We start from the raw sequence: 26,489 nt of genomic DNA, 5'->3' as shown, positions 1-26,489 counted from the left end.
TTTCACTGTACAGTCAGGCTTTAAATGAATTAACAGGCAAGTAGTTCATTTGTGAGGTCTATTCCTTATCAGGGATGTATTACCATGGGTCCCCGAGTATCCTGTTAAGTGTCTATCACAGGGTAGCCTACCTTCATGTTAATTTCCACCTCATTACAAAGGCGAGGCTGGGACTACTCTCATGCACGCTTGCTTCACTTAGGGCTGAGTGTGATCCGTCTATTTCAGTGGGTAATTTGAGGATAAAGGGGCCATTAGAAAAAGCAAAGTTTGCTTAATTTTAGAAGTTGAATTTTTATGGAAGATGGATATCTATTGATATCAACTTATTTTTATAGGTTTTCAGATACACTACAAATGGAATAGATCATTTTGAAAACCGCCCGATTCAAATATAAAAAATTACAACCCCACAAATATCTGCATTTCCTGATAACACAGCTTTTTTGGCTCACAAAATTTTCTGAATTTCTGCTTAATTTTTGATGAACATATTTTTGTTCGCCCCCACGGAAGTAGCATACGAGGGTCTGATTTCAAGTCATCGTCATCATTTTCCCAAGGTATCTTATAGAATCTGCTAGGCCTTTAAAATAGGATTTTCAACTATTTTTTTCCTCTTGGGTTTTGCAGTGGGAGACGCTAGCTTTATGATGACCTAACAATGCCAGCTCAGAGGCAGTGATAGCTTAGGGTCTCTATGTTTCACGTTTCAGCTATCAGTGGCTGCTAGAGGTGGTGGATCTATTGTGTTTTACCCAACTTTAGAACAGCTTCCCACGCAAAGAAAAGTTTCTCTTCAATTCATAAGAAACCTCCTGCCTACAGTTAAATAAGTGTGTGTTATTCATATTTTACTTCTAAGACACTCCAGCACCATGAGTGGTGGTTTTCTGACTGGACAGTTCTGTTGGACAACTCTGTGACACTTCCATCAACGTGACCGGCTATTAGAAACACTGGCTGAGCGCGGCCAGCTGGGGCTCGCCGTGTTCCCACGCCTCTGGTGAGGAGGCATCCTGTGAGCCTGAGCACAACTCGCTGACACTAGGGTGCCCGTGTTCCTTCCTTTCTGGACACAGAACATGACATTCTCTTATACTTCCAGTAAACCTTTCAGCAAGACAGGGGATTTGGGATGAAGTTCTTTAGGAATTTGAGCTGATAACCAGTGGAAGCATCTGATTCAAAGTCTTTCCTGTTAGAGGGCAAGCCATTTGAAAGCTCATCTGAGGTCTTTCTGAAAACTCGATTTTGCTGCTATTCCATCATTGATTATTGTTTCTAAACATCAAACCCTGTTAGTTTGGATACAATTTAAACACACATTTTACTCATGGTTTCTCAGTGGAAACTTTGAGGAGTAAGTTTTGGTGTATCAGGATTTTTTGTTTTGTGGAGGGTGACCACTCAGCACACATACCCTGAGGGCTCAGCTGAGACTACTTAGTATGTGTTACTATAATAGCAGCCCTCGCCAAGCCTCTCATGTGATGCTGTTCACTTTTCCCTTGTTTTATTTATAGGGTGGAATTGGTACGTGTTGAGAAGTCCTTTACAAGGCTGTACCAGAACAAGGACTCTATGACTCGGTACCACTTGGAACCAATCGCTTGCAACAACTGAGCTACCAGTCAATTAGAAACATGCTCAGAACACAAGGAAGACAGGATGCTTTCCTCCTTCAAACCCCATGCACCTTCTCCAGGCCACTAAAGGAAAAACTGAGCCAGGCCTTACCAGTGTGGCTTCTTTTGTGAACCATGAGCACATTGGGCCCGATGCAAATGATCCCACAGATATCACACTTTAGTTTTCCGTTAGGAAGTCGAATGCCTCCAACTCCTGACAAAGCCGAGCTGCCTTGGTCCCTGTGGGAGCCATTCATTTTCTCTCCCGAGGCATCAAGCATTCGTAAATCCTCCGCACATTCTTCCCCATTCATTTCACAGGCACGCCCATTCTCTTCATCACTCTGAGTCTCTACTTTAACATTACTGGCTGAAAGAAACAATACAGGAGGCCACTCAGTGTCATTGCAAAAAAAAACTCAACAAAACAACACAGCAGCAAAAAGACAATCAAATAGGTGTGGAGAGCTACTAAACAGAAGTTCTTAGCAAATACCAAGGGGAGAGCAGCCTGAGCTCGCCGTGCATTCAGCCTTGAGTGGGCTTCGGTGGCAGGCCTCGGGATGCACCTGGGGTTACAGGGAGATCTGCCAGCCCTCTCCATCCATAGGCCCAGTGGCGATTATCTGAAAATGCACTAGAAAGGTATTTACATAGTTCCCACTTTAGAACTGGGCCCTCACTTTAAGCAGGTTCACGTCTGGAGTGGTCTGAGGCCTACTCCTACACCCTACCCATCAGATGGGCACCTTGCCCTAGAGGGTGGGTTCTGGGTCACACAATCCAGCTCTCTAGGATGTGTGAACTTGTTTGGCAAAATACCTAATAAGTGGTTATCAAGCCTGAAAAACGTCTCTTATTGTGATGCTACCTTTCCTTGTGGCATGTAAACATTAATAAACTTTGGGACAAAACTCAATAAACATAAAAATGCTCAGAGTTCTGACCACAGTTCCCTTTCAGATTTCCGGAAGTTCTTTGTGTTTCTTTGGTACATGACCATTTGAATTCCTGTTTATCTTAAATAACATAAAAACAAACCCTGTGTTCTAAAGAAGAGGTATCCTTTCTTACACTTCTTCCACTTGCTGAAGGGTTAATTGGGATAGTTTATGAATGTAGGTATCTGGAAGAGCTTTTTTTTTCCAAAGGGAAAGAAGCTTGTGTGTGTGTTGGGTGGTGGGTGGGGGGGGGGGGGTGGGAGGTGAACTTTTAGTGTCTTGAATACAATGACCACTATTGACTCTGCATTACTGTTAGCTTTAAGTCACACATCACAAGGTAATTATGTCATTTGAATATTTTTCTTCCTAAAGAAAGTAGGAGTTATTTCATTTACACACTTCAGAAACACTGACTGATGATACATTGGTGAATCCAACACTATAATGACTAAGAGAATTTGTAGTTACACTGAAAGCCACCATTTTAATAACCATTTTTACAGACTAATAAGAGTAGGTAGGTAAATTTTGCCAAGTAAAATGATCAATGAGATAGATGACAATCAAGACTAAATGTTTCTTTTTTGAGACAGGGTCTTGCTCTGTCTCCCGGGCTCAAGTGATCCTCCCACCTCAGCCTCCCTAGTAGTTGTGACTAAAGGTGTGCACCACCACATCCAGCCATTTTTTTTTTGGTGTTTTTTGTAGAGATGGGTCTTGTCATGTTGACCAGGCTGCTCTCGAACTCCTGAGCTCAGTGATCCACCTGACTTGGCCTCCAAAAGTGTTGAGATTACAGTTGTGAGCCACTGTGCTCAGCCTAGACCACATAATTTTTGATCAACATTTTCAATCAATGGTTCTCAAAATTTGGGAGAAGCAGCATAAGCATCACCTGAGAACTTACTAGAAGCACAGACTCTCAGGCTCACCCCAGAGTTGCAGGCTCAGGAACTCTCGGGTGGGCCCAGCAGTCTGTTTTAACATACCCTCCAGAAGATTCTAATGTACACTGAGGACTGAGAACAACTGTCTTAAATAACCAACTTAGTTAACAGCACTCCAAGCTTATTTTATTCAGGGAGTTCCTCTCTATTTAGAGATCTACAATCCAGACACTGAAATAAAAATACCTGGTCTGGAATCTTAGCTGCACTATTTAAAAACACTGAGATCTTAGTTAGGCAAGTCATGTAACTTCTCTGTGCCTTGATTTCCTCATCCATGAAAATGGAAATTATTATAGCGCCAGCCTAACACTGACAGACAAGAAGTTAGCTGAGGATAGTGGCTGGGGCATGGCACATGGAGGCTCACCCCCAGTGATCCCAGTACAGTCTTTCACCTAACCCCAATACCACATGCTGGGCACACAGCACATTAATTGCACTCTGCTATTTAACCTTCACAACGACTCCATAAGGGAAGTGCTATCATTATCCTATTTTACAGTTGAAGAAGCCAAGGCACAGAGAGGTTGAACAACTTGCTAAGGTCACATAGCTGGCAAGTGGCAGAGCTGGAAGGTAACTGCAGGCAGCCTGGCCCCAGCATCCAAATTCCTAACCACTTACAGTCATCTCTTGGTATCTGCAGTGCATCAGTTCTGAGACTCCTGAAGGTCTGTAGATGTGCAAGTCCCTAAAATGGCCCTATAGAACCTATGGATACGAAAAATCTGCCTTCTATATCCACAGGTTCCATGTCTCTTGAATACTGTATTTTCAAGCCACATGGGTTGAATTTCCAGAGGCTGAACCCATGGATATGGAGGGCTGACTGTACTGCCAGTGTTTTCTTATTAGCTCTTTAGGGAAATGACTTACAGATGAATAATGAAATGAATTAACTGGGACATGGTGGACTTGGAGACCACAGAAGTGAGGATGCACCAGAGGATTAACAGAGCTGCCTGTCTCCTCCATCAGATCCTGGCATTATGCAGGATTGTCCTGAGAAATCCAGCAATGGGGATTCTTCAAATGCTCTCCCCTTCAGATCCTGAAGATCAGAGACCGAGAGCATCTGAGCAGCCTCCTGCTAACCTCTCCCCACTGCCAGGGACAAGATACTTGGAAAATAAAGGAGATAGGCAGGCAAGTGAGGCTGGTTGGCTGTCGAGGCAATGGTGCTTAATGACCATTGAGTTCTCTGGAATTGGTACTCTCAGGTAGAGGCTGTGCATCTTTCCGGGAGGAAGCTAATTCTCTAGGCCCTCCTTGTTCACCAGTGTCTACACTAGCCTGCTCTGGAAACACAATGAGGCTGCAAAGATCTGTGAACTCCTTAATCTAAGATTATTTTTAATCATTTACCTTGTGGTTTTTAAAATGAGATTAGAACACAATGGAGCAAATTAAGATTGGTGTGGCAAGTTTTTCAAATACAGGCGCTAAGACGAGGGCTATAGCGAAGGTGTAGGCCTAGTGCTTCCGAGGCTAGAAAAAGGACACCACGCAGAACAGGCACTGGGATAATCCTCTTGGCATGTTCCCCTACGCGGCTTGACTTCATAAATTCAGAGGCAACCAACTAGAGAGAATTGACTCTTGCTTTCCCATGGGCACACATGGCCTATTAGAACTTGCCAGAAGCTATCACTTGTTCTTCTGGATCATTAAGAATGAGTATTTCTGGGATTCTTTGGCATGCTCTATGGCGTGTGCTGTTGATCAGTGTGTGGGCGCTTGCAGGTGGGGAGCAGAACAGCAGGGAAGCATTGGACACGACCTTTGGGTTTCTGGCTTCAGGAACACCGGTTCTGCTACGGCAGGCTGCTTGCAGGAGGAGGCAAAGCTATGTGACAGGAAGGAAACAGAAGCATGGGGGAAAGCCCACAATGGATGCTGCCTTAGATATCACGATGTTCTCAAAGCCAGAGGCCTGGAGATCAGCCACTCATTGGACAAATGGTGGCTGAAAGCAGTACTCTGTCCTTGTTAGCCTCAATGACACTGTCACTGAGAGCTGTAACAGAACCAAAAGAGAACTAGGGACACAAACACTCTGGCTCAGGCCCACCCTGGGCTCTTTCACTGACTGAGACATAATGGACAAGAGCCCAATTTTATTATTCAACAAATGTGACAATAAATATGAAGAGTGGATGTTTTCAAACTCCTAGTCGAAAAGGCACAAGAGCCTATCACATACTGTCCTGAGGTCAATGTGGATACCAAGTACAATTTTAGGGAGATAGGTACCTAGATCTCCACCTAGATGGCTAGATGTAGGGACATATATAGAAGATTAGTCACATAGGTCTGTAGGAACAGCAGTAGGGATGATCAGCTCAGGAATATATAGAGTTTGAAGAGGAAAATTAAGGACACTGCGATGCTCTAGGTTTCTAAAAAAGAGTATGCAGACAATATCCACAGATCACTACGGGCAAGGCCAAGGAACTGAAAATAATGGGAAAAGGACAGAGGAACCTGTATCAGCAAATGCTCAAAACGTTTTAATGGAAGTTAGATGGCAGATGCTGAGCATTCCAGGGCTGAAAGCTTCTAGCACTATTCGGACAACTTCTAAGCCATGTTATGACGGGAAAGGTTGGTGAAGTCTAAGACAAGGACTGGATGACTGCCAGGTGCTGGCAGGATTTGGTGGGAACAGAGTGGGCAACACCGTCACCACGGGGCGCGTAAGATTCAAGCAGTGCGTGGATTTCCCGTAAATGGGGTTAAGCTCCTCTTTTCTTTGCGGAAAAATGCAAAGTGGGTGCTGGTTACATAGAGAAGATCAGGAGACTTCTGTCCACCCAAGGAGGCTGTCCATGAAAACGGGGGTCTCTTATCCAGCTAGGAGGAGAATACAAGCAACTTGCTTACTGTTTTCATAGATGATAGAAATCAGGGCTTGAAACTATCGTCATAAGTTGCAACTACAGATTGTATCTCAAAATCTGAAATCTATTAGTCATAAATGTAAGGACCTGTGAAATTAAAATATAGATTTTAAAAACACAAGCCCAGGATGACAGTGTCTTGGCTTCCCATGTAAGTGTGAAAAAGGTTTCTGGGGTTTTCCCTGAATCTGTCCCTCAATCAGAGATGTGGACAGAAAAAAGACAAACAGAAGGGGTGACAGAGTCCTGTAGTCACTGAAATCTGGAATCTTCTGTACCAGCCAGGCTGTACGCACGCCTCCTTTCAAAAGGGCAGCATAGGCTGGTGCAGGTTTGGAAGAGTCAGTCACTGGGGACTGAAACTAATTCCTGCGAGCAAGGTTGGTGGCACAGGATGCACACTTCCTCAGCTTGGCCCCTGAAGGTGGAGAAGGTGCCGAGGAGAGGCAAGTGGGAGATGAGGGCAAGAAGTGGTTCTTCTGAGAGAGGGGTTTCCAGTGGTGGAAGGTGTCCACACACAGGGCAGAGAAGCAAGCCCTGGAGGCTGGTGGGAACCCTGATGGCAGGTTCCTGCCACCTGTAGTTGTGTGACAGCCTCCACCAATATGCCTCCCATTCAAGGAGTGAGGAGTTCAGGGCCTTTGTCCCACAGACCTTTTCCTTTACCTAGAAGAAAAGAACAAGTGGGTGTTGGCCTGTTGATGGCAGTGAACACATGCAGTTGTGACGGAGGCTCTGTGAGAATGTGAGTTTTGTTGGCCCTTCATTTTGAAATCCATCCTCCTGAAGAAGGCAATGACACCAGCTGATACTTCCACTAATGAAGGAGGAGGTTGGGAAGGAATGACTGGCACTTACTGAAGCTGAGCACCTCCTGGCAGCTCCATAATACCCCGGAACCCATCCCAAGGGATATGCAAGGCTCCTGCTGAATTCTTTTGAAAATGCCATATGAGAAATCCCTTCAGTTTCTTAACAACTGCCACTCCTTAAATGGTGCTGATCATACCTGCCCCAGAATCAATTCCATGAACCCGCCTGCCCGATTTGCAGGCATTGTGCTTGGTTCAACCCCATGGATGCTATCTCTATGGAACATTTGCCAGGGCCCGAGTTGCCTGGCCGTGCCCTTCTGTGAGTTCCTAAATCACTCACTCCTTCCTCTGTTACTCGGAGCTGGAACTGCTTAGCTGTGGTATTGCTTCAGTGAAATGGTACGTCTCCCTGAAGATAGGAAAGATACTTATAAATATTTTGTAACCCCCCACCCCATTACTTAGAAAAATGTCAAACTCAGTAAGGTGCTGAATTGAACTGATTAAATATAGAACATGAAATGGAGACTGGTCCTCTCTTTCTCCGGAACACTCTGGCTCATGCCCACCGTGGGCCCTTTCATTGACTGAGAGATAATGGACAAGAGCCCAATTTTATTATTCAATAAATGCGACAATAAATATGAAGAGTGGATGTTTTCAAACTCCTAGTCAAAAGCTGCTTTCCTTCCCAGATGCTATTTAAAGTTGGGAAAAATTAAAATCTCATTGACCTATCTTAGAGGGCTTCTATGTTATTGGCACCCAACAGTACTAAGAGAGACCCCACACCCCTGTATGGAAGGTGGACTTTGGTAGATAGACAAGTTTGGATTGAAGAATCTGGAGAATCCAAGGAACTCAGATGCCAAGAGGAGCCAAGAGGCCTGAATCTGTGCCAGGCACTGTATGTGCTCATGGATAATTAAACATTTTTTAATGCATAGGTATAATGTACACTGTCAGTCCCCACCTGACCAATGAATTAAGCTTCCTCTTCATTTCCCTTTCCTTTTTAGAATGTGTCTTCATATTTACTGAAAAAGTAAATGTTTGGTACTCAGAACGCATTTTTCCATTGAAAAGATAGTCCGAAGTAGTCACTCTAGTGTGAGTTTAGGCCATGTAAGCTTGAAATGCTCAATATTTTACTTGAAAAATGGTACAGAAATATTCTTGCAACACTGGTGACTAGCAAGTAAAAATCAAATGAAATGGAAATATTTAAGATATATCTTGAATCACGGTAATTAAATGAAAATTTGAGGTGAAGAGGAGATATATATATAGATATTTTTGTGTTGCCTCTAAAAGAGATTTATAAAACTTTTAAGCATTTTAAAGTTCATGGAACCATTTATTATAACTTAATATCATTTAAAATGTAGAAGGTTGTTTTTGTCCCACTAGGGTATATTATTAGAAAATACTTTTTTCGTTATTTGCAATTTAAGGCCTTTAAATGGAATGAAGTCAGGGAGAGAAAAGAAAGGCAGAAGAGTAAACAGATAAAGAGAATTAAAAAAAGAGCAATAGGCATTTTCTTTCCTCCAGCAACTACGGACACAAACTGGAATAAGGACAGTAGAGGGGGTGAAAGGGGTTGTTTTTAATTTTCAAGAAGAAAAGAGGTGTTGAGGGCAAAGAGGGCAATTCTTCATCATGACCACAAGGTGGTGATATTGGCCCAGAACAGTTTGGTTGCTGTTTTGCGGGGGAAGGCATCAAGACCAAGTAGCTGCTTGTGTGAGAAGGATAGTCACAATTCCAACACTGGGGAGAGGGGGAGAGAAAGAGAGACACCAATACCTTATGGACACATTTGCATAAATATAGACAGAAAGCATATCCAAGTGTATATCATCTCTTTTATAAAAACTGTAACTATCATAACATTAACACATCTTCACATGCAGCGATTCTTACAGACTGAAGGCTTCACTGAAGGGTCTGCTTCAACATATGCTCTGGCTGACACCTTCCTCAGACTTCACAGAAACATGTTTTAGGATGCATTAGCTTACTCTCAAGTGCATTTGACTTCTCAAAATACTTCAACAATATGATTCTTCAAATCAATATCATTTCTCTGTCCAATACCATAATATTTTATATGTTCATATAAGCTCACGTGTAAACAAATACACATATATAAGCATTTACATGTACATACATATACATCTCAAAAAGTAGGTATCAAGCTATTGCTTTAAAGTGGAATCAAAGGAATATCAGTAAAAGAAAGATTTCTGTAACTTCTATAGGCTGGAAAAGTAGCCAATCTAGTTTGTGAGCAAAAAGATGTACTTTGATACTGTTAAATTCCTTAGACACCAGATAGTTTTTGATAACCAGGATGTCAGACACCTGTCTTTAACTGTTACTGGCACTGTTCAAATTAGAGCCTATAATTATAATTGTCACAGTGTTAACACATGCGACCTGTTTTCTGATGTTGCTTTATAGTATTAGAGAATTTACTAATACAGGTCCTAAGGGGATTATCAACTTGTATGACTTTAAATATTCAGCTCTCTATACATTTTTAAAAGCACTCTCTGTTCTTTAAAGTACTCATTTGAGGATGTTACCCAAATATATTTATCATTTATCAGCTCAATATCTAAAAAAGAAAAATGAAATTCACATCTGTTTTTGGTTTAACAGCTCAGATCAGAGAAGGTCCTGCGGGCACCAAGCAGGAACAGTACGTTGGCTCCAGCAGCGATGCACCACAGAATAACGGCCTGGAGGCCTGCAATTTTCTCTTCTCAGTTCTGAAATTAATACTCCAGAACCACAGATGAAGAGCATATCTCCTTCTCCTGTCCCACAAAATTGTAAAAATTATCTTGAAACCATGTTCAGTTCTTTGTTGGTGACAGAAAATATGGCCATTTTATCCTCACACTCAATAAAAAGGATTACAGGAGTAATCTCAAAGCTGTCCAGCAGCATCTGCGAAGTAACAATCCCATCAGTGCTACTGTGACTCCAACCCTTACTGTTACTCCACTGCCATGCTCCCAGGACACCGCACAACTGCCTAGACCTTCGTTTTGCACTTTATGGTATAAATACCCAAAAATGATATGGTAGGTGTCTAACGAATAGAACAGTGAATATTTAATGTATCTCACGCGTTGATGAAGGAACATGCACGTACGATATTTACATGATAGGAGATGAAGGCATGCTTTTGTTTTCCAGAAGCAAGGCATATACTTACGAGAGAAAGATTTGGGAATTATTGCATGGAAATCCCTAAAGTCATCAGCCCCATATGTAACTGCAATAAAGAAGGCAAAAAGAAAGCTGGGTTGTGATACCAGGAGAGAGTATAGTCAGAGTTTAACAGAAAGCATTACTTTTTTAAAAAAAGAACGTTTTATTACTCAAAACCACTGTTCAGCTACTCATCTGCTATTGCTGGCCCTTCTATAGGCAACAGAAAAGTAATTACTCATGAACAGGACCACAATCCCCTCAGGTGTCAACTCACAGCATTATATCCCATAAAGTGGTTTGCAGCAATTACTGATGGGTTCAACATCTTAGAGGGTGCAGCCCCAAACATTCTAGAACTGTGAGAAACCATTCAGCAGCTCCAGTCCAAACACTCAGGCTCCTCGCAGAGCATCTCCTGGGACAGCACGTATCTTCACAAAAGTGCGTGTTTCTTAATGAGCTGATTGCATCGCAAATGTTCTTCATTCAGCTTTTTCTTAGAAAGTGTTCATAGAAAATTAGAAAATGCAGCACATTGGGTGGGGGAAAAATTCCTGTTTTCCCCAACCAACAAAAGAGCTACCCCTTTCGGTGATTAGTCCTTATCAGCTGCTTTCATAAATGCTATCACTGCCTCAAATCTTCAGGTTTCTATTCTCTTTCACAGGACAGTTTCCCAGCATGTTCCTTTCTCTTAAGATTTGGTAGATTCTGCACATGTGCACACATGTGTACACACATACACGCACACACACACACAATCTTTCCCCCAAGAGTCACAGCTCAGTGACTGTTAAAGTGACGTACACAGTGTAGCTGTTAAATTAAACTTGTTGGATGAGTTCCTAGGTTAGCAGAGTAAAGACTCTGAGGTGACCTGCAGGGAAGCAGACCTACTGAACTTTGCTTAAACCAGTGTTTTCCAGATTTATCTGACCACAGAACTTCCTTCTTTTCCCATGAAATTATTGGGAAATAAATTATTGGGATAATGGGCAAACATAGTTTGAGAGACACTTTGAAAGCTGTTTCTTGAACAGCTTTCAAAGTGACTGGCTGAATTATTTCCTAGCAAATCCTTACTCTCCATCTGCTTATTTTATTCCCCGGTAGTCCAAATCTAATGGATAAAGTCAATATTATGAATCCCATCAAACAGACAGAGGTAGCATAAACTGATTGCCTCCATATGGATGTGCTTGTTGGCCTGCAAACAGCCAGTTTTACAATAACCTTTGCTGTTCTTGTTGTCTTCATTGAGCTCCAACCCTTTATATAATCTGTTTGCCCTTAGTTATTCTGCTTTATGAAGCTGCTAGCATCTCGATAATGGGAGAAAAAGCAAAGATGTTTTAAAGGGTATGTATTACCTTTTGCAAATAGGAACATTACAATGGGTGATAGAGTACAAAACTCTGACTAAACAACAAAGCACTGAGATACTACTTATACTGCTGATCATGCTGATATGGTGCTTGAAGATGACTTGCCTTGAGAATTAACTTCCTAATATAACCCTGCAGTCTACATCCAGAGCTCAGCCACCTGCTGTACATATCATGATGACTACAGCACTGGGGAGTTCTTCATGTTTACCAGTACCCTGAAGATTAGAGCTAAGAGATTAGATCTGAATGCAATGCGTCTGGAATTTGTCTCACCAGTAGAAAATGTAGCCTTGTGCAGTCTTGGGCATCAAAGTGTAAGCCTTGAAATACCGAATTCTGTCAAGACACTTCCCACTTCACACATTGCCATTGAATATGAAGAATACTGTAATATATTATTAGACATTAATTTTTTTTAATTTAACTTTTAAGTTCAGGAGTACATGTGCAGGTTTGTTATATAGGTAAACTCATGTCATGGGGGTTTGTTATACAGATTGTTTTGTCATCCGGTATTAAATCTACTACCTGTTATTTTTTCTGATCCTCTTCCTTCTCCCACCCTCCACCCTCTGATAGGCCCCTCTATGTGCCCATGTATTCTCCTCATTCAGCTCACACTTAAAAGTGAGAACATCTGCATTTGGTTTTCTGTTCCTGGGTTAGTTTGCTAAGGATAATGGCCTCCAGCTCCATCCATGTTCCTGCAAAGGGCATGATCTCATTCTTTTTCTTATGGCTGCATAGTATTCCATGGGGTATATGTACCACATTTTCTTTATCCAGTCTATCATTGATGGGCATGTAGGTTGATTCCATGTTTTTGCTATCGTGAATAGTGCTGCAACAAACATATGCATGCATGTGTCTTATGGTAGAATGATTCATATTCCTTTGGGTATATATGCAGTAATGGGATTGCTGGGTCAAATGGTATATAGGTCTTTGAGGAATTGCCACACTGTCTTCCACATGGTTGAACTAATTTACAATCCCCTCAACAGTGTATAAGCGTTCCTTTTTCTCTACAACCTCACCAGCAACTGTCATTCTTTGACTTTTTATTAATAACCATTCTGACTGGTGTGAGATGGTATCTCATTGTGGTTTTGATTTGCATTTCTCTAATGATCAATGATGATGAACTTTATTTCATATGATTGTGGGCCACATGTATGTCTTCTTTTGGAAAGTTAGACGTTGAATGTCAATCACGTTTCAAAAGAATCAGTCCTTTGCCTAGTGTAATTCAAATTTACTTGTTGATTTTTGTCCCAAATATGTGGTTCACAAAATTGTTTAAAAAACAAAATATAGCTGTACCTATTAGTTTGTTTCATGTCTCCAGAGTAATGCTGAATTGATAAGCGCTCACCCTTGTTCCTGTACCATCCGTGTTCAGGCACATAAACTTCTGGGCTCAGTAAAAGAAGTGTGTACTATTCTAGCTGGACAGGTAATTATGTACAACAGCAAATGTGGAAACTCACTCTGTTCCATGCCAAAGTTCAGTATCTTTTGGGAGCCAATCACTGGGAGCTCTGTGGATGCCAGGTGGGTAGTAGAGGTTTTGTGGAAGCTGTTTTTATGATGCTTGAGAGGCACTGGAAGATGTGTAAGGTACTGCAGCTGCACATACAGGGACACACATAAGTGTGTTTGTGTGTTAATGCAAATATACACACACTCACCTGCACGTGAGGCATGGGGAGTAATGGTGTCCCCCCAATGAACAAATTCCCAACCAGTGAATCAATGATTGGTCAAGTGCGACTGCTACACCTCTTAGCCCTGCCCCCTCAGGGACCTCACTGGTCCAGCAGCTAAGCCTGGCACCCTTCACCACACATCCAGGGTAGGGACCGAACAAAGTCACAGAGCAGGTGAGTATGCACAGCAGTCACTGAGAGCTCCTCGCACTCTAGGAGCCAGCTGGCCCCAGGTCTGTGCAGTCTGACAATATTCCCACATTGCTTCTGGCAAGCTGCAAAATGAGCCATACAACCTGCTTTTTCTCACTCTCTTGGAGAGTTTTGTAGGTGCTGACTTGCTTTTGCCCCTGAAGACAGTCCTGCCTCTAAGTTGACCCTCTTGCTTGTCATAAGAAGCAGTCACTGTGGGATTAGCGAAGCTATTATTCAGTGATTACCTCTCAACCCTGTTCTCTGTCCTTTAGTAAATTCAGGCCACTGTTTAATAAAAGGGTGCAGATAAAACAGGTGTCAAACTTTTTTTCTCAGTTTTCTACATTTTACAAAATATATTCTTATCAAAAGCAAATTTAACTTATTTGGTAAGAATTTCTATTCCCCAAACTCTCAGGCACATTTTCATATAAAATGCTGCGAACACCTTGGATTCTGAATCCTATTTGAATTGCCAAATTGATGAACATTATGGGAAAAATGAAATACCCACAAACCACACTTTTCAGTTTGCATTTAGCTGTGCATAAAATTATAAACTTCTTGTGCCGTTGTCACTCTGGGGAGAGGCTAAACCTACTTGAGATTTTCAAAACTAGAGGGAGGAGATCTGATCTACTTTCAAATGCGAGAACACTGACAATTTTCTGGGAAAATCTGTCTAAAGGTAAACACATTCAGATTTGTATTTAGGAGAAATTTATAAAATTTATAAAATTTAGAAAAAATGCTGTCATTCTTTAAATCACATGAACCTGTTAGCCACAGTGAGATCATTAGTCTATTATGACCTTGTTTGAGTATGGTTTGTGGTACCTTGGCAATGCCTCCAAATCTAGCATTTCATGGCAGGGCTTCCTGACCCGGTGACTGAGCTAGTGCGAGTCACAGGACAGGACAGCAAGGTGGAGGTGGATGGGAGGACCAAATACTCCAGACAGAACACCACAGGCCAGACTTCTGGAAAGCACGAGTTAGATCCTGAAGTGCTACCAAGTCAAGATTCTATGAAAACCTTTCAGACCTTCTGTGGATGGATCCATTTGTTTTTAGACCACCCTCTAGTGAGGAGGCTCAGAGTCTTCTCATGGGAAGAGAACACTGGCTGCCATCTATGGACTGCAAATGCACACTCAAGGAAGGTATTGTTGCTCCAGTCTTAGAAAAGAGGCAACTAAAATACAATCAAGTTCAGTGGGACCCAGGGACACAGAGCTGGGGAGTGCTGGCTGGTGTAAGTCTCACATCTAAGCTCCCCAGGGCACTGGGTAACTCCTCAGTGGCTCGTTTCACCGCCTGTCCTGCAGTCAGTCCTGATGATGTCAACTCTGCAGCCACTTGTCTCCTTCCCACTCCACCAGCTCATTCTTTTCAGATGTCAAGGGTCACACTATGCAGGCCATGATGTCTTACACTGCTCCGGATCCTGGATGGCCCCAGCATAGTACCTTCCACCCAACAGGCACACAAAAGTTTGCAGAAGAAGGCAAGTGGAAATATGCCCAGGGCCCTGGTCTGGGGGCTCCACCAGGGCTTGATCCTCGTCATTCTGCCCATTCTTCCCTCCATGCCTGGAACATGCACACCCAAACCCAAATCCCATCTTTTCCCCCAGACCCAGCTCTCCTATGTAGCCCATGCATGTTGATGGTGCTTCATCTGGATTCCATACATTCCAACCCACAGGGGGCTCGCCTCTACCCTTGCCTCTCATGGCCAAATTCTGTCTGAGGTTTTTGGAGAGGTCTCCATTCTTATTGTTTTCCAACCACGTCACATCCCAGAATGGCCATGAAGCCCCTGCCTTTGCCCAGCCAAGGCAGCCCAGCCTGCACCACATCCTGCCTGTGTTTCCTGTCCGCCGTCTGGCATGTGAGTTTGTTTGCTTGCATCATGGGGACCTTGCTTTCAGGCACCCCTCTCAATCAACCTGCTCATTGCCCTAAGATTATCATCCTCAACCTGCTCTTATCCGGTCACAACTGCTTCCAAGCTTTCCATGGGTCTGCACTGTTACGATGAGAAAAAAATCCTCCAGTCCTGTGTCAAAATCTCCCTACAACTGGTGAGCAATGAATAAACTTCTCAGCAGGTAATATTATTCAGATAAGCAATAGTAAGGGTGAACCTTATGGAAAAATGCTTTAAAACAAAAAAGAGAGCCCTGTAGCTCATGTTTTAGTAGAAAGCCACACGCAGATAAAGATAACATCTACCTTCTTGTCAACAAAGACCTCAAGACCCATAGGATTAGCTACAACCAACCAACATTCACCATGTTTCCCAGATGGGAAAAACAATAGGGCTAGTGCTTTGCAAGTCCACTGAAGGTGAAAAAGAAGGCAGGAAAATGCCTTCAGTGCCTGCAAACCGTGAGTCTGTACAGTCTCCCCTTCAGCTCCAAATGCCCCTGGCAGACACTTACTCTATCTGGCAATGGGGTTGAGTGGACCTTCCGAAGCGCCTCACTTACCCTCATGGTGTTTCAGGGATGAGTGTCAGGTCGAGGGACAGTTTTGGTTGCTTCAAATGGGACATGTCAGTGATGGCCAAAGTCACTATGCTTTACTTCAAATCCCAGCTGTTGGAGCTACCTTCCAGAGCAGATGATTTGGAGAACTTGACAGAAGATTAGGAAAAACCAATGTCTGGCCCTTTCTCTCTTCATGTAGCACAACTAGGCACCAGTCCTATTTTTGTTTTTGTTTTATTAACACAATTTTAATTGTTCGCAGTGAACTAATTAAGATAGAAAAAGCTCCAATTAATACACCTATGGCTTAGAAAGGGAGAAATGGGTACTTCTAAAGAGTACAAGAAAGGAAACAGCAGGTTCAAAATGATGGTTCTTTTATGGGATTAGCTTTTTTTTTCTTTTTTGAGATGGAGTCTTGCTCTGTCACCAGGCTGGAGTTCAGTGGCATGATCTTGGCTCACTGCAACCTCCTCCTCCCGGGTTCAAGTGATTCTCCTGCCTCAGCCTCCCGGGTAGCTGGGACTACAGGCGCGCGCCACCATGCCCAGCTAATATTTGTACTTTTGGTAGAGATGGGGTTTCACCATGTTGGTCAGGATGGTCTCGATCTCTTGACCTTGTGATCAGCCCACCTCGGCCTCCCAAAGTGCTGGGATTACAGGCGTGAGCCACTGTGCCTGGCCGGGATTAGCTTTTAAATGATTGTTTTGGTGCCATGTGCAATCTTCCTGGATCCTGAGGTTGGAGCATTTCCTCAGCTGCCCTGCTAGGCCTGTTTCATGTCAGCCAACTTCCGGGTCCAGGATCTCCATATAACAATTTAGGGGAAAACATTCAACAGGTTGAAGAACAGGCTTAGGGATATTTTCCCAGTGTTGTAACCTTCTTGCTTACTCTTTTTTGGAAGAAATACTACTTTTTTGTAAAAATAATATTTGCTGATTCTAAAGACACTGAGTAGACAGAAGCACTATGATGGCACCTCTAGAAATTACCCCCAAGTTTTATAATTTAAGGAGAATCATATGCAAAGAAGAAAATGCAAAAATGATAATGAGAACGGGGTAAGAAAGCTTGGTTCATGCTTTAAAAGGAGAAGGGAAAGGGACATTCAGGCAATCAAGAAAGGCTGAAGAAAACTAAGAGGGCTGGAGGAACAATGATTAGATAGGAAGGCTCTTGTCAGGGATCGTGGCAGGGGTGAAGAGTGTGAGGTCCTCAATATAAGTGAAAAATGAAATTTAATTTTGTCATTCCAAATTTTATTCTAATAAGGGAGATTTGTGCTGGATCACTGGGCCAAAATGATAAGGAAGGGAAATGCTACAAAATAACTGGGCTGCCCATAAGAGTGTGGGCCACACGGCGGGCAGGAGGGGCTTGGGGTGTGTGCATGGAGAGCCACCTTTCCATATCTAGGCCCTGTCAGGACATGCTGGGGCAGCGCTGGGCAGAGCCACATGGTGATGACTGGCTGTGTTCCCTGCCACATGGAGAGGAGAGGCACAGCAGGCAGTGCGGAAGGGACCTGGGGCTGCGGAGCTCGGCAGTCGTCAGAGTGTCTGCAGCGTGGGCCACAAGGCGAGAGCCTTTGATCAACTGTTTAGCATGTGCTCTAGCTGATGTAACTGCACACGTGTTTTAGATGTGGTTTTCCCAGTAGCACACTCTTACAGAAGCAACAGGTTAAACTGTTGCTGCTGGTGTAAAAGGGAGTTCGGCAAAGTGAAGGACTAAAGACTGAAGGAAATGTTTTGACTGTTAAGCTGGAGTTGGCTTCCTGAAATGGGGTTATTGTATGTGCATTTCACACGTTCTTGAGGTGTAGGACATATCACTTCTGACTTCAAATGAGAACAAACATGCAAAGAAAGGGCTGAGGAGTTTAAATCCATTTCTGTGGCCTTTGTTCACCTAAGCGATCAACTGAAGAGAACTCCGGAGGCTGCGCTCAGCTCCTCCTCAGGCTCTGCAGACAGACACGGCCATTCCCTCTCATCCCCAGGGCTGGCAGGGTGTCAGCCTCAAAGATTCCAGAAGCCCAGGCCCTGCTTCAGGGAGGCCAGAGATAAGTAATCTCCCCCAGGACACACAGAGGGTGGATCCTCTGCTGTCCCTCCCTTCCAGAAGCCCAACGGGTCCCTGTCAGAATTCCAAGCAGAAGGTGACTCAGCACAGAGGAGGAGGGATGGGAAGAACAACTCAGTTGCCCTCTTGATCCCGCCGCTCTCGGCCATGGGTACAGTCCTGCACACTTTGTGTCTTTAAGTGGTTGCTAATCTTTAAGGAAGGGTTATTTGTGTAATACTCTGCTGAGAAATCCTGGGGAGTCAGCCAGCCTCTGGTGACCTGACCCCACTACAGGTGGAGGTCAAGTCTTCAGTCCTGCCTTGGCAGTTTCTTCTGCCTTCCTCCCAGAAAGTGGATTTCTCAGGCATGAGCTCAAGCTGAGAGCCTGGTGATGGTAAAGATCAGAGTGCAGGCAATCTGGCATAACTGTAGCTGAACTGGCTGTCTGCAGAGGAAAGCAAGGGGCTGAGGAGCATGGAATTGGGTGGGTGCATCTGGTCTGGTGCACTGGTGCACACACATGTGTACATGAGTGATCACATGTGCACGTGTGTGTACATGTGCAAATGTGTACATGTGCAAATGACACACAGAGATCGCCCTTTCTACACATATATTTAAAAAGGCAGCTCAGTAAAATCGACTCACAGGTAGAGAGTCCATTATTTACTGTGACTTTTCCATGCAGGACAGTGGTGCGGCCAAATAGGCAGCAGTCTCCACTGTTCGGAATGTCAGATCAGCTCCTCCTCACTCTGCGCACATTCCCCCGCCTGCCAGCTCTGTGGGCAGAAGGCTGCAGGAGTCAGATCTGGTCTCTACAAGACTCAGAAGTCAGGATGAAATTCATGTTTCCTCCATTTCTTAACAAAGAAGCACACCTGTAGAGATTTCTGAGCAAGGAATTGTGACTTGTTGCAGAATTTATTTTATTTTATTTTATTTTTTGAGACAGGATCTTGCTCTGTGGCCCAGGCTGTAGTGCAGTGGCTCAATCACAGCTCACTGCAGTCTTGACCTCTTGGGCTCAAGCAATCCTCCTGTCTCAGCCTCCCGAGTGCCTGGAACTATTGGAATATGCCACCATGCCCAGCTAATTTTTGTATTTTTTTGTAGAGACAGGGTTTTACCATATTGCCTAGGTTGGTCTGAAACTCCTGAGCACATGTGATCCTTCCACCTCAGTCTCTCAAAGTGCTGGGATTACACGTGTGAGCTACCGCACTTGGCCAGAATTCTGTATCTTGATAAGAAACTCACAAGTGGCTGTGAGAAGACATAAGGAAGGAGATGTGGCTACTTTAAGCCGTTTAACGTTTCATGTAAACTTATGTCTAACCAGGGAAAAAAAAACTCCAAGGACTTTGTAATATATAGTTCTCTTAAGAAACTCTTTAAGGCTTTTTCTTTCTTTTTCTTCTTTCCCTTCTCTCTTCCTCCACCTCTCCATGGTCGTCTCACTATTTCCTAAAAAGCCCCGTGCTGTATAAATGCTAGGCATATGTTATTTTATTTAGCCCTTACAATAAAGCCTTGGCTTGTGAGTGATCAGCATTGGCTGCAGCACCCTGCCTCCAACCACCTGAAGGTGTTTACAGACGGCCTCTGCCTCTGAGTAGCTCTGGAGTCCGAGCCATGCACAGGACATCACCAAGCCTCAGCTTCCTCACGTATGAAACCAAAGAAAACGCCAGCCTCATGTCACCATACAGCTGGAGAGTCACAGAGCAAAGGTGCCAGGTCCCCGCCATTAGCTGGCGCTCAGGAAATGCTGGCTGCCCCTCTCCTGCCCCGTCCCACAGCCTTCACGCGAGATTGGCCCACTACTCACACACCTCTGGCTTCCTGGCACTTCTGTCAAAACCTCACATCTCTTAGGAAGAAACTTCAAATGTCATGTTTTTTCCTAGTAGATATCAGCTGTTTCTTAGGATGAGAGTGTCTCAAAAAGTCCTGTCCTTCACATCAACAACACTTCTTCGAAGTAAGGGGGGTTCCTCCCTTTCTTTCCCATCTTTCTAGTTTTATGATTCAACAACCATTTACCAGGAAATATCTGGAAACGACTAATTTGGGTCACACACTCTTCCCATTTACAAATCGAACAACTAAGAGCGTGTAACATGTAAGTCAAGTCATTTACCTGGTTCCACAGCTGTTGCCATGTGACTCCAGGGGCTTGCAACCAGGTGAAGGTGCTATGCTATGTCCTTCCTAGACATTAACTTTGTTAACCCTTGAAGCAGCCCTGTGAGAAAAATATCACCCCCACTTTACAAATGAGAGAAACTCCGACTCCGGATGGTCACCCGACCTGCCCAAGACCAGGTAAGACAGTAGAAAAGAAAAGTGGAGGCCAAATTCGAGGCACTCCAAAGCTCATTTCTTAACTCGTTGCCTCCCTCCCACTCCGTGTGTCCTGAGCTAACTTCTCCAAGTCTTCGCGTCCTAGCTGTTAATGAGTTTATGAAATGAGGCCCTCTGAATAGCCCACACTACACATCAGGGAGGACCATCTCTAACTTGGGCATTCCACAGATGTGTGTGCAAACCCCGAGGGAGTCTCCAGAGAAATTATAGAGGGAAAATCCAAGATCTGTCCAGGGATGTTGCAATCTATAAACAGCAGGAGGAAGATGCACTGAAACTCACGTGCCACGGTGCACAGCAGCCCTGGGTACTGGGAAGCAGCACATGTTCTTAGGAAGACTAAGCCATGCCAACTGGAGGGAGGGGTGGCAGGGGGGTTGTAAGAAGTCACAGAAGGGTGACATTCAAAATGAGAAGCAGGAAGAGGGAATCTCAACAAGTGGAGGTGGGGGACCACAGCAGGGTCAGCAGTGGACTTGGCGGGGGGGGGGGTGGTGGCTGGCTCAGAGAGTCATGGGGACAGTCATGCCCAGGATGCAGGGCCTGGTTCCAGAGGCCTTGGAAGCTGAGATGAAGTCCCCAGGCAACAGGAACTGTGAGAGGTCCCTGCTTGTGGGGGTCCTGTGGTGGGAGGTGGTTTAAGGGAACTGGTCTGGGGTTGGGATGGAGATGCCTAGAAGAAGGAGTTGGTTATAACACTCCACAGGCAGAGAGAGAGAAGTGGGAGACCAGCAGGGTGGGCTGGGGAAGTAGGAGGATCACAAGTGGAATCACACACCCATGGCCCTCCGAAGCCCGGTGAGTCGGCAGTCAGGGGTGCAGTCATCCTGCTCTCGGTTACTCTAGGCTTTAGAGCACCACCAGCCCAGCGACCACGAGACCCCAGCTTCCAGCAGACCCGACAGTCGGGCCTTCTGCCACCCCGTGATCTTCCGCCCTTCCCTCCAAATCCAGAGACACCGTCCCACCCTGGTCTCCAGGAGGTAGGGCCCAAGCACAGCGATTGTGACACTGTGCTTGTGTGTCATCTTGTAACTGGGTTTCCACATCCTCCTGGCTGTATTGTAAAAGCCCTAGAAGAGGAACAAGAGCAAATAATGAAATATAGGAATGCAGGAAAAGAGGAAGCCGCCGCGAGATACCAGCCCAACCGAAATACAAAGAATTATGGAGAAGTGACAGAAAGGGAAGTAAGAGTAAGGAATTGCATTGAGTAGCTTAGCAGAGTGCGTGTGCACACACACAGATAAAGCCATGCACACGCGCAGACACACAGCCGTGCACACACAGACACACCCCACAGACACACATGTACACACAGACACACACAGAAACACAGGCACAGAGACACACTCACACACTCTCACAAATTCACACACACACAGCCTTTCTTGGGTCTAAATTAAACTTCTAGAAGAGTATGAGCTCATAGTTGTCAGCCTTGGAGGGACAGTAACAAGTTCACTCTACGGTCCAGCTGGCTGAGAGAGATCATCCAAGTGCGCTGGCTCCAGACCATCTGTCCCCACAGGGTACTAGATCTAGAAGTTCCTGATAGTTCTAGAAGGCCATTCTGCTATTTTTCTTTTGTATTTAAAAAGCCAGAGTTAAAATATGGTAAAACTTCGTTACATTATAATCAAAAACTTAATTTTAGGGCTGAGACGCAAAGTGGACTAATGGAAAAGAAAACATAAATCTATCGGGGTAGATGCGTTTAGGGATCCCCACATCATTTTTTTAAGCGAGGAAAACAGGCAAGGAGAGAAAAGCCTGAAACTGAGGGAAAATGAGAACAACACAGTGAATTAACCCATCTGTGGCATTTTCTGTTCGTGGAGATAACCAGTGGCAGAGCTCTGAGTCAAAGACATCCCCACTGAAGGAGCATGGAAGTTGTTGAGAAAAAGTCCTTATCTAGCATTTTCACAGGCATGTGGCAGGAGGGGCAGGACAGCCGGGAGGCCTCCAGCCTGCTCTGCTCACTGTGGCCTCGGAGTTCACAGGGAACGCTGCCTCCCTAGGGCAGGTTTTTAAATGAATGCACCGCTTTCCCTCTTCCTTATTTTCCAAGAGAAACACTGGCTAGCCCCAGAACTCTCATTGTTCTTAGAGGAAACTGCTGATCATCTGTTGGAATTAAAATTTGACTGGGACTTTCTGAGGACTGTTTCTTTCCATTTATTTATTTATTTATTCATTTATTTATTTATTCGCAAGCTAACACATTAAACTTTGGAGTGAATTAAAACAAGAGAGACTGCAGATTCAGTAAATTTTGGACAAGAGCATTGGTCACAGCCTCTTAGCACGCAGCCCAGTGGGCACAGGGTTTCCAGTGGATGGTGTGGCCCTACAGAGCGGGGCAGACCTAGCCAGGACTCTCTTGTGCTCTCGCCTCCCATCCGGCGGCCAGGCCTCAAGACGGGTGTTGGCCGGTACCCCAACCCATCCTTATACATGACACTGACTGCTCTCAACCCCTCAATAGCTCACTGATAATGATGACCACTCTGCAATCCAGCTGGCTAGGCAGGATCATCCGAGTGCACCCAGGACCATCTGCTCTCACAGGGTACTAAATCCAGAACTTCCTGATAGTTCTAGAAGGCCATTCACAGGTGCCCTTCCCCATGTGAATTTCCGCCTGTTGGGAAGCAGAGCTCACACATCTCAGTCATTTGCCTGCAGAATGGAGGAGGCTTCTCAAGATTTGCCTGATGGAGACTGAGGCCACTGGGGAGAGAGGCATGAGGCTGGTCATCTCCACCTTCCCCCAAGACCCAGGCCTGTCCCCCTCCTCACCCGAGGACTCTGCCTCAGAAGCTTTCTATGGGAATCTCCTGAACAGGTGTCACAAAAGGCATTGCCATGCATTATGTATTGTTCCTACCCAAAGTGAAGTTTTTGACGCTGAAGCATAGTACTGATGCTGTCCAAATGCATCACTGAAATCCTACGCTTGAGTATCTTCCCTTCTAGATAAACTTCAGGGCATTCAACAAGCTGGAGGGGAGGTCTAAGTTTCTGCACTAACCACTCTCCATCCCCATCATGGGGAGACAGCCCGGTGACCACAGGGCCTGTAACCAACGGTATGGGTTGGTTACTTTAAAAATTCTTCACCAATACTAGGGAAAAGACAAGCAGAAATGCTAGAGAGGATAATGGAAGACCCGTGACTCCAGGATTTTGGTGTTCTCTTTTTGGCAAGAGTATTTCTCATCTCTCAACCTTGACTTTTTGTTCTCTCTTAAAAAACAAAAATGTACAGTACAAAGACTGCTGCCCTGTCTTTCTGCCTTGTAGTATCTCCTGCCAGCCACCTCTTAGGCTCCCTTCAGGCCTGTGTTCAATAAGGGGGGCACCCAGAGCCCTTGCCCCAGCTCTGCCCCTTGCTTGATGTCTGCCCTGTGCCTGGGAGGCTTTGGAACGGGCTCTGTCCACACAGGTGCAGCCAGAAAGCAGAATGATGCTCACCTCCGCCAGGCTGCCCTGGCTAGTGGGGGCTCTGGTGGGATGGAAGCCCGGGCACCCACAGCAGTGACCAACTGGATGACACACCTTTGCACTGGTTTTCCATTTTCATCCTCCTCTTCTCCCCAGGATCACCGTTCATGAACCAGCTGCTCACAGCACCTGTGTTGGGCTTGCTGTGGAGGGTGCCTAGGCTGCAAGAACCACTGATCCTTCCACACCAGGGAGAACTGCTAAAGACGCACCTTGCAGGCACAGAAGGGACACCACACCTGGGGCTTTTAAATCCTGAGTTACAGATGAACGTGGCAGAGCACACAAATCAGCGCCCTCCAGGATGATGCTATGAGGGGAATTCTGCCTCCTCTATGTTCTGACATCATTCCAACCTTTACTAAGATCCCAGCATCCTGGCTTGGGGCCTGCCTGGGTCCCAGTGTGGCATGAAGGGTCTGCTTCTTATAACAGAGGTGCTGGGGACAGGGGGACCCGGGACAACAGCAACTTCCTGCAGAAAACAGGCACAGGGCCCTCAGAAATGTGATGCTCCTGGAGAGAAATATGTAAGAGGATTGTGGGATCATGGATACATTTAAATAAATACGAGTGTTTGTGACTAGTACATCTAGAGATTCGCTGAAAAGAGAGCCCCTTGAATAAAAAGGACACAGTTGAAGATTCTTCCTGGAGCAAAAGTGGCATCTACTGGCCCCTGGGCTCTTCACAGCCTCGGGGGCTGACCCACCTGAGCTCACCTGGAAGCTCTGACTCTTCCGGCCAGGATGTCCTCTCCTGCATCACTGGAGGATTAGCTTGGATGGTTAGCCCTTCTCTCTTATAAGGGTGACAGCATGGCAGGAGGTGAGGATAGAGGGAGGAGGGCAACTTCTTTTTCTCTTCTCCCTCACAGGGCCACAACATCCATTGCAGAAACAAGAAAGGAGGGGCCAGCAGGCGCAGGTGGCTTCCAGACCTCAGGCCTTGCAGGAGGTGTTAGGGCAGGGGAAGGAGCTTTTGGCTGAAACTGCTCATCATGGCAAGAGTGTGGCTGGCAGAACTGAGGAAGAGGAAAGGCAGCTTGCTTGCTCTCTCTCTCTAAATGCAAGTGCCCTGGAAGCTTTGGAAACATGGAGCTGCAAATTCTGCTGAATGTTGGTGGAAGGGAAGGGCCCCATTGCTCTCCCTGCCTCCTGTGCCTGGGCTGTGGCACAGCATCCTAGCAGACCACTGGGCAGCCCCTCAGGCTTCTCCAGCTCTTTCTTTCATGTCTTTCTGTGTCTTCTATGAAAAGATTCTACCATAAGATCTAAGCAAGGGTAAGCAGGGGAAAAGAGGCGTGGACAGCCATCACCTTGCTTATGAGCAATATTTCATTTGCAGAAAACAAAGTATAAAAAAATTCTTAAAATATGTAAGAGAGGAAAATACAAATATGTGTAATTCACAGAAAGTCTTACCTTATGCAAGGATAAGATATACAAATTTAGGATAGTGATTATGCCATGATATGTCATGGCTGAGGGCCAAGTAAAATAAATTTCCTAATAAATAATAAAAACACATTTATACATTAGATAAAAATGTCATCAGTATTTGATTTCAACTTGGAGGCTTCCTTTAAGTGATAGAAGCACAACAAAAACTTAAAATGAAAAAACTGAAGAGAGACCGAAGAGGTTGAAAATGTCACCGCTTTGGTCTCATTCTGAAACACTAAACTTAAAATACATAAACTTTAAGATCAACAGAATCACCAGCCAATCCCATCCCGTCCCATTGACATTATTCTTACTCAGAAGTTGTACACATCATCCATATCAGCTAGTGATGATAGGTCAAGAATGAGAAAGAAAGTAAAACTGATCTCTGAGGTAATCAACCAAAAGAGAAGCAAAAAACCCTTGACCTAAAATTCATGCATTTACTCATGGGCAAGTCCCTCATACACTCTCTCGGCACTTACACACACTCTCTTTAGGCACAGTTGTAAAAATGATTAAATGGTTCTTTCTTATTGTAATTCCCAGCAGATTAGAAGTAGCAAATTAGAATGCAGAGGAAGAGACAGATAATACTATCCAAGCAGATAAGAGAATTCAAAGCCAGGATCATTTAGGGTACAGCTATTAGCTCTCTATGCACAATGACTTTTCAGAAGTGAGGTTCAGGACCTATGGCCAGGGAAACACAAGTGTACTTTCTGGCTGAAAGAGCACTACACAGTTGAAATCTGGACTGTTGTGGAAACTGTAGAAGTCAATTTCTCTGCTGCATTGGAGGCAACAGAAATGTGTGCTGAAGGAATGAATAAGAAA

At 44.7% G+C, this 26,489-nt stretch overlaps 1 protein-coding gene across 16 annotated transcripts in view; it reads right to left on the bottom strand.

The window, feature by feature from the left end:
* IKZF1 (IKAROS family zinc finger 1) overlaps window positions 1-26,489 on the bottom strand; it is a 101,004-nt gene that overhangs the window by 26,552 nt on the left and 47,963 nt on the right. For 5 of the 16 annotated variants that reach the window (XM_034964082.3, XM_055115939.2, XM_057302871.2 and 2 more), the window contains exons 4-5: window positions 10,470-10,529; window positions 1,741-2,001 (exon numbers count right to left, since the gene is read on the bottom strand). The exons of 4 other annotated variants lie outside the window; for them this stretch is intronic. In XM_034964082.3, the coding sequence (XP_034819973.1) occupies window positions 1,741-2,001; window positions 10,470-10,529 (321 nt within the window). Of the gene's footprint in view, window positions 1-1,740; window positions 2,002-8,694; window positions 9,014-10,469; window positions 10,530-26,489 lie in introns of those variants that run through there. 7 more of the 16 variants (XM_063606231.1, XM_034964084.3, XM_003810543.5 and 4 more) reach the window with 2 other exon arrangements.

Source organism: Pan paniscus, chromosome 6 (assembly GCF_029289425.2).
Source record: "Pan paniscus chromosome 6, NHGRI_mPanPan1-v2.0_pri, whole genome shotgun sequence".
NCBI classification, from domain to species: Eukaryota; Metazoa; Chordata; class Mammalia; order Primates; family Hominidae; genus Pan; species Pan paniscus.
Note: the sequence above shows the minus strand (reverse complement) of the source record. Positions and strands in the feature narration are given on the sequence as shown.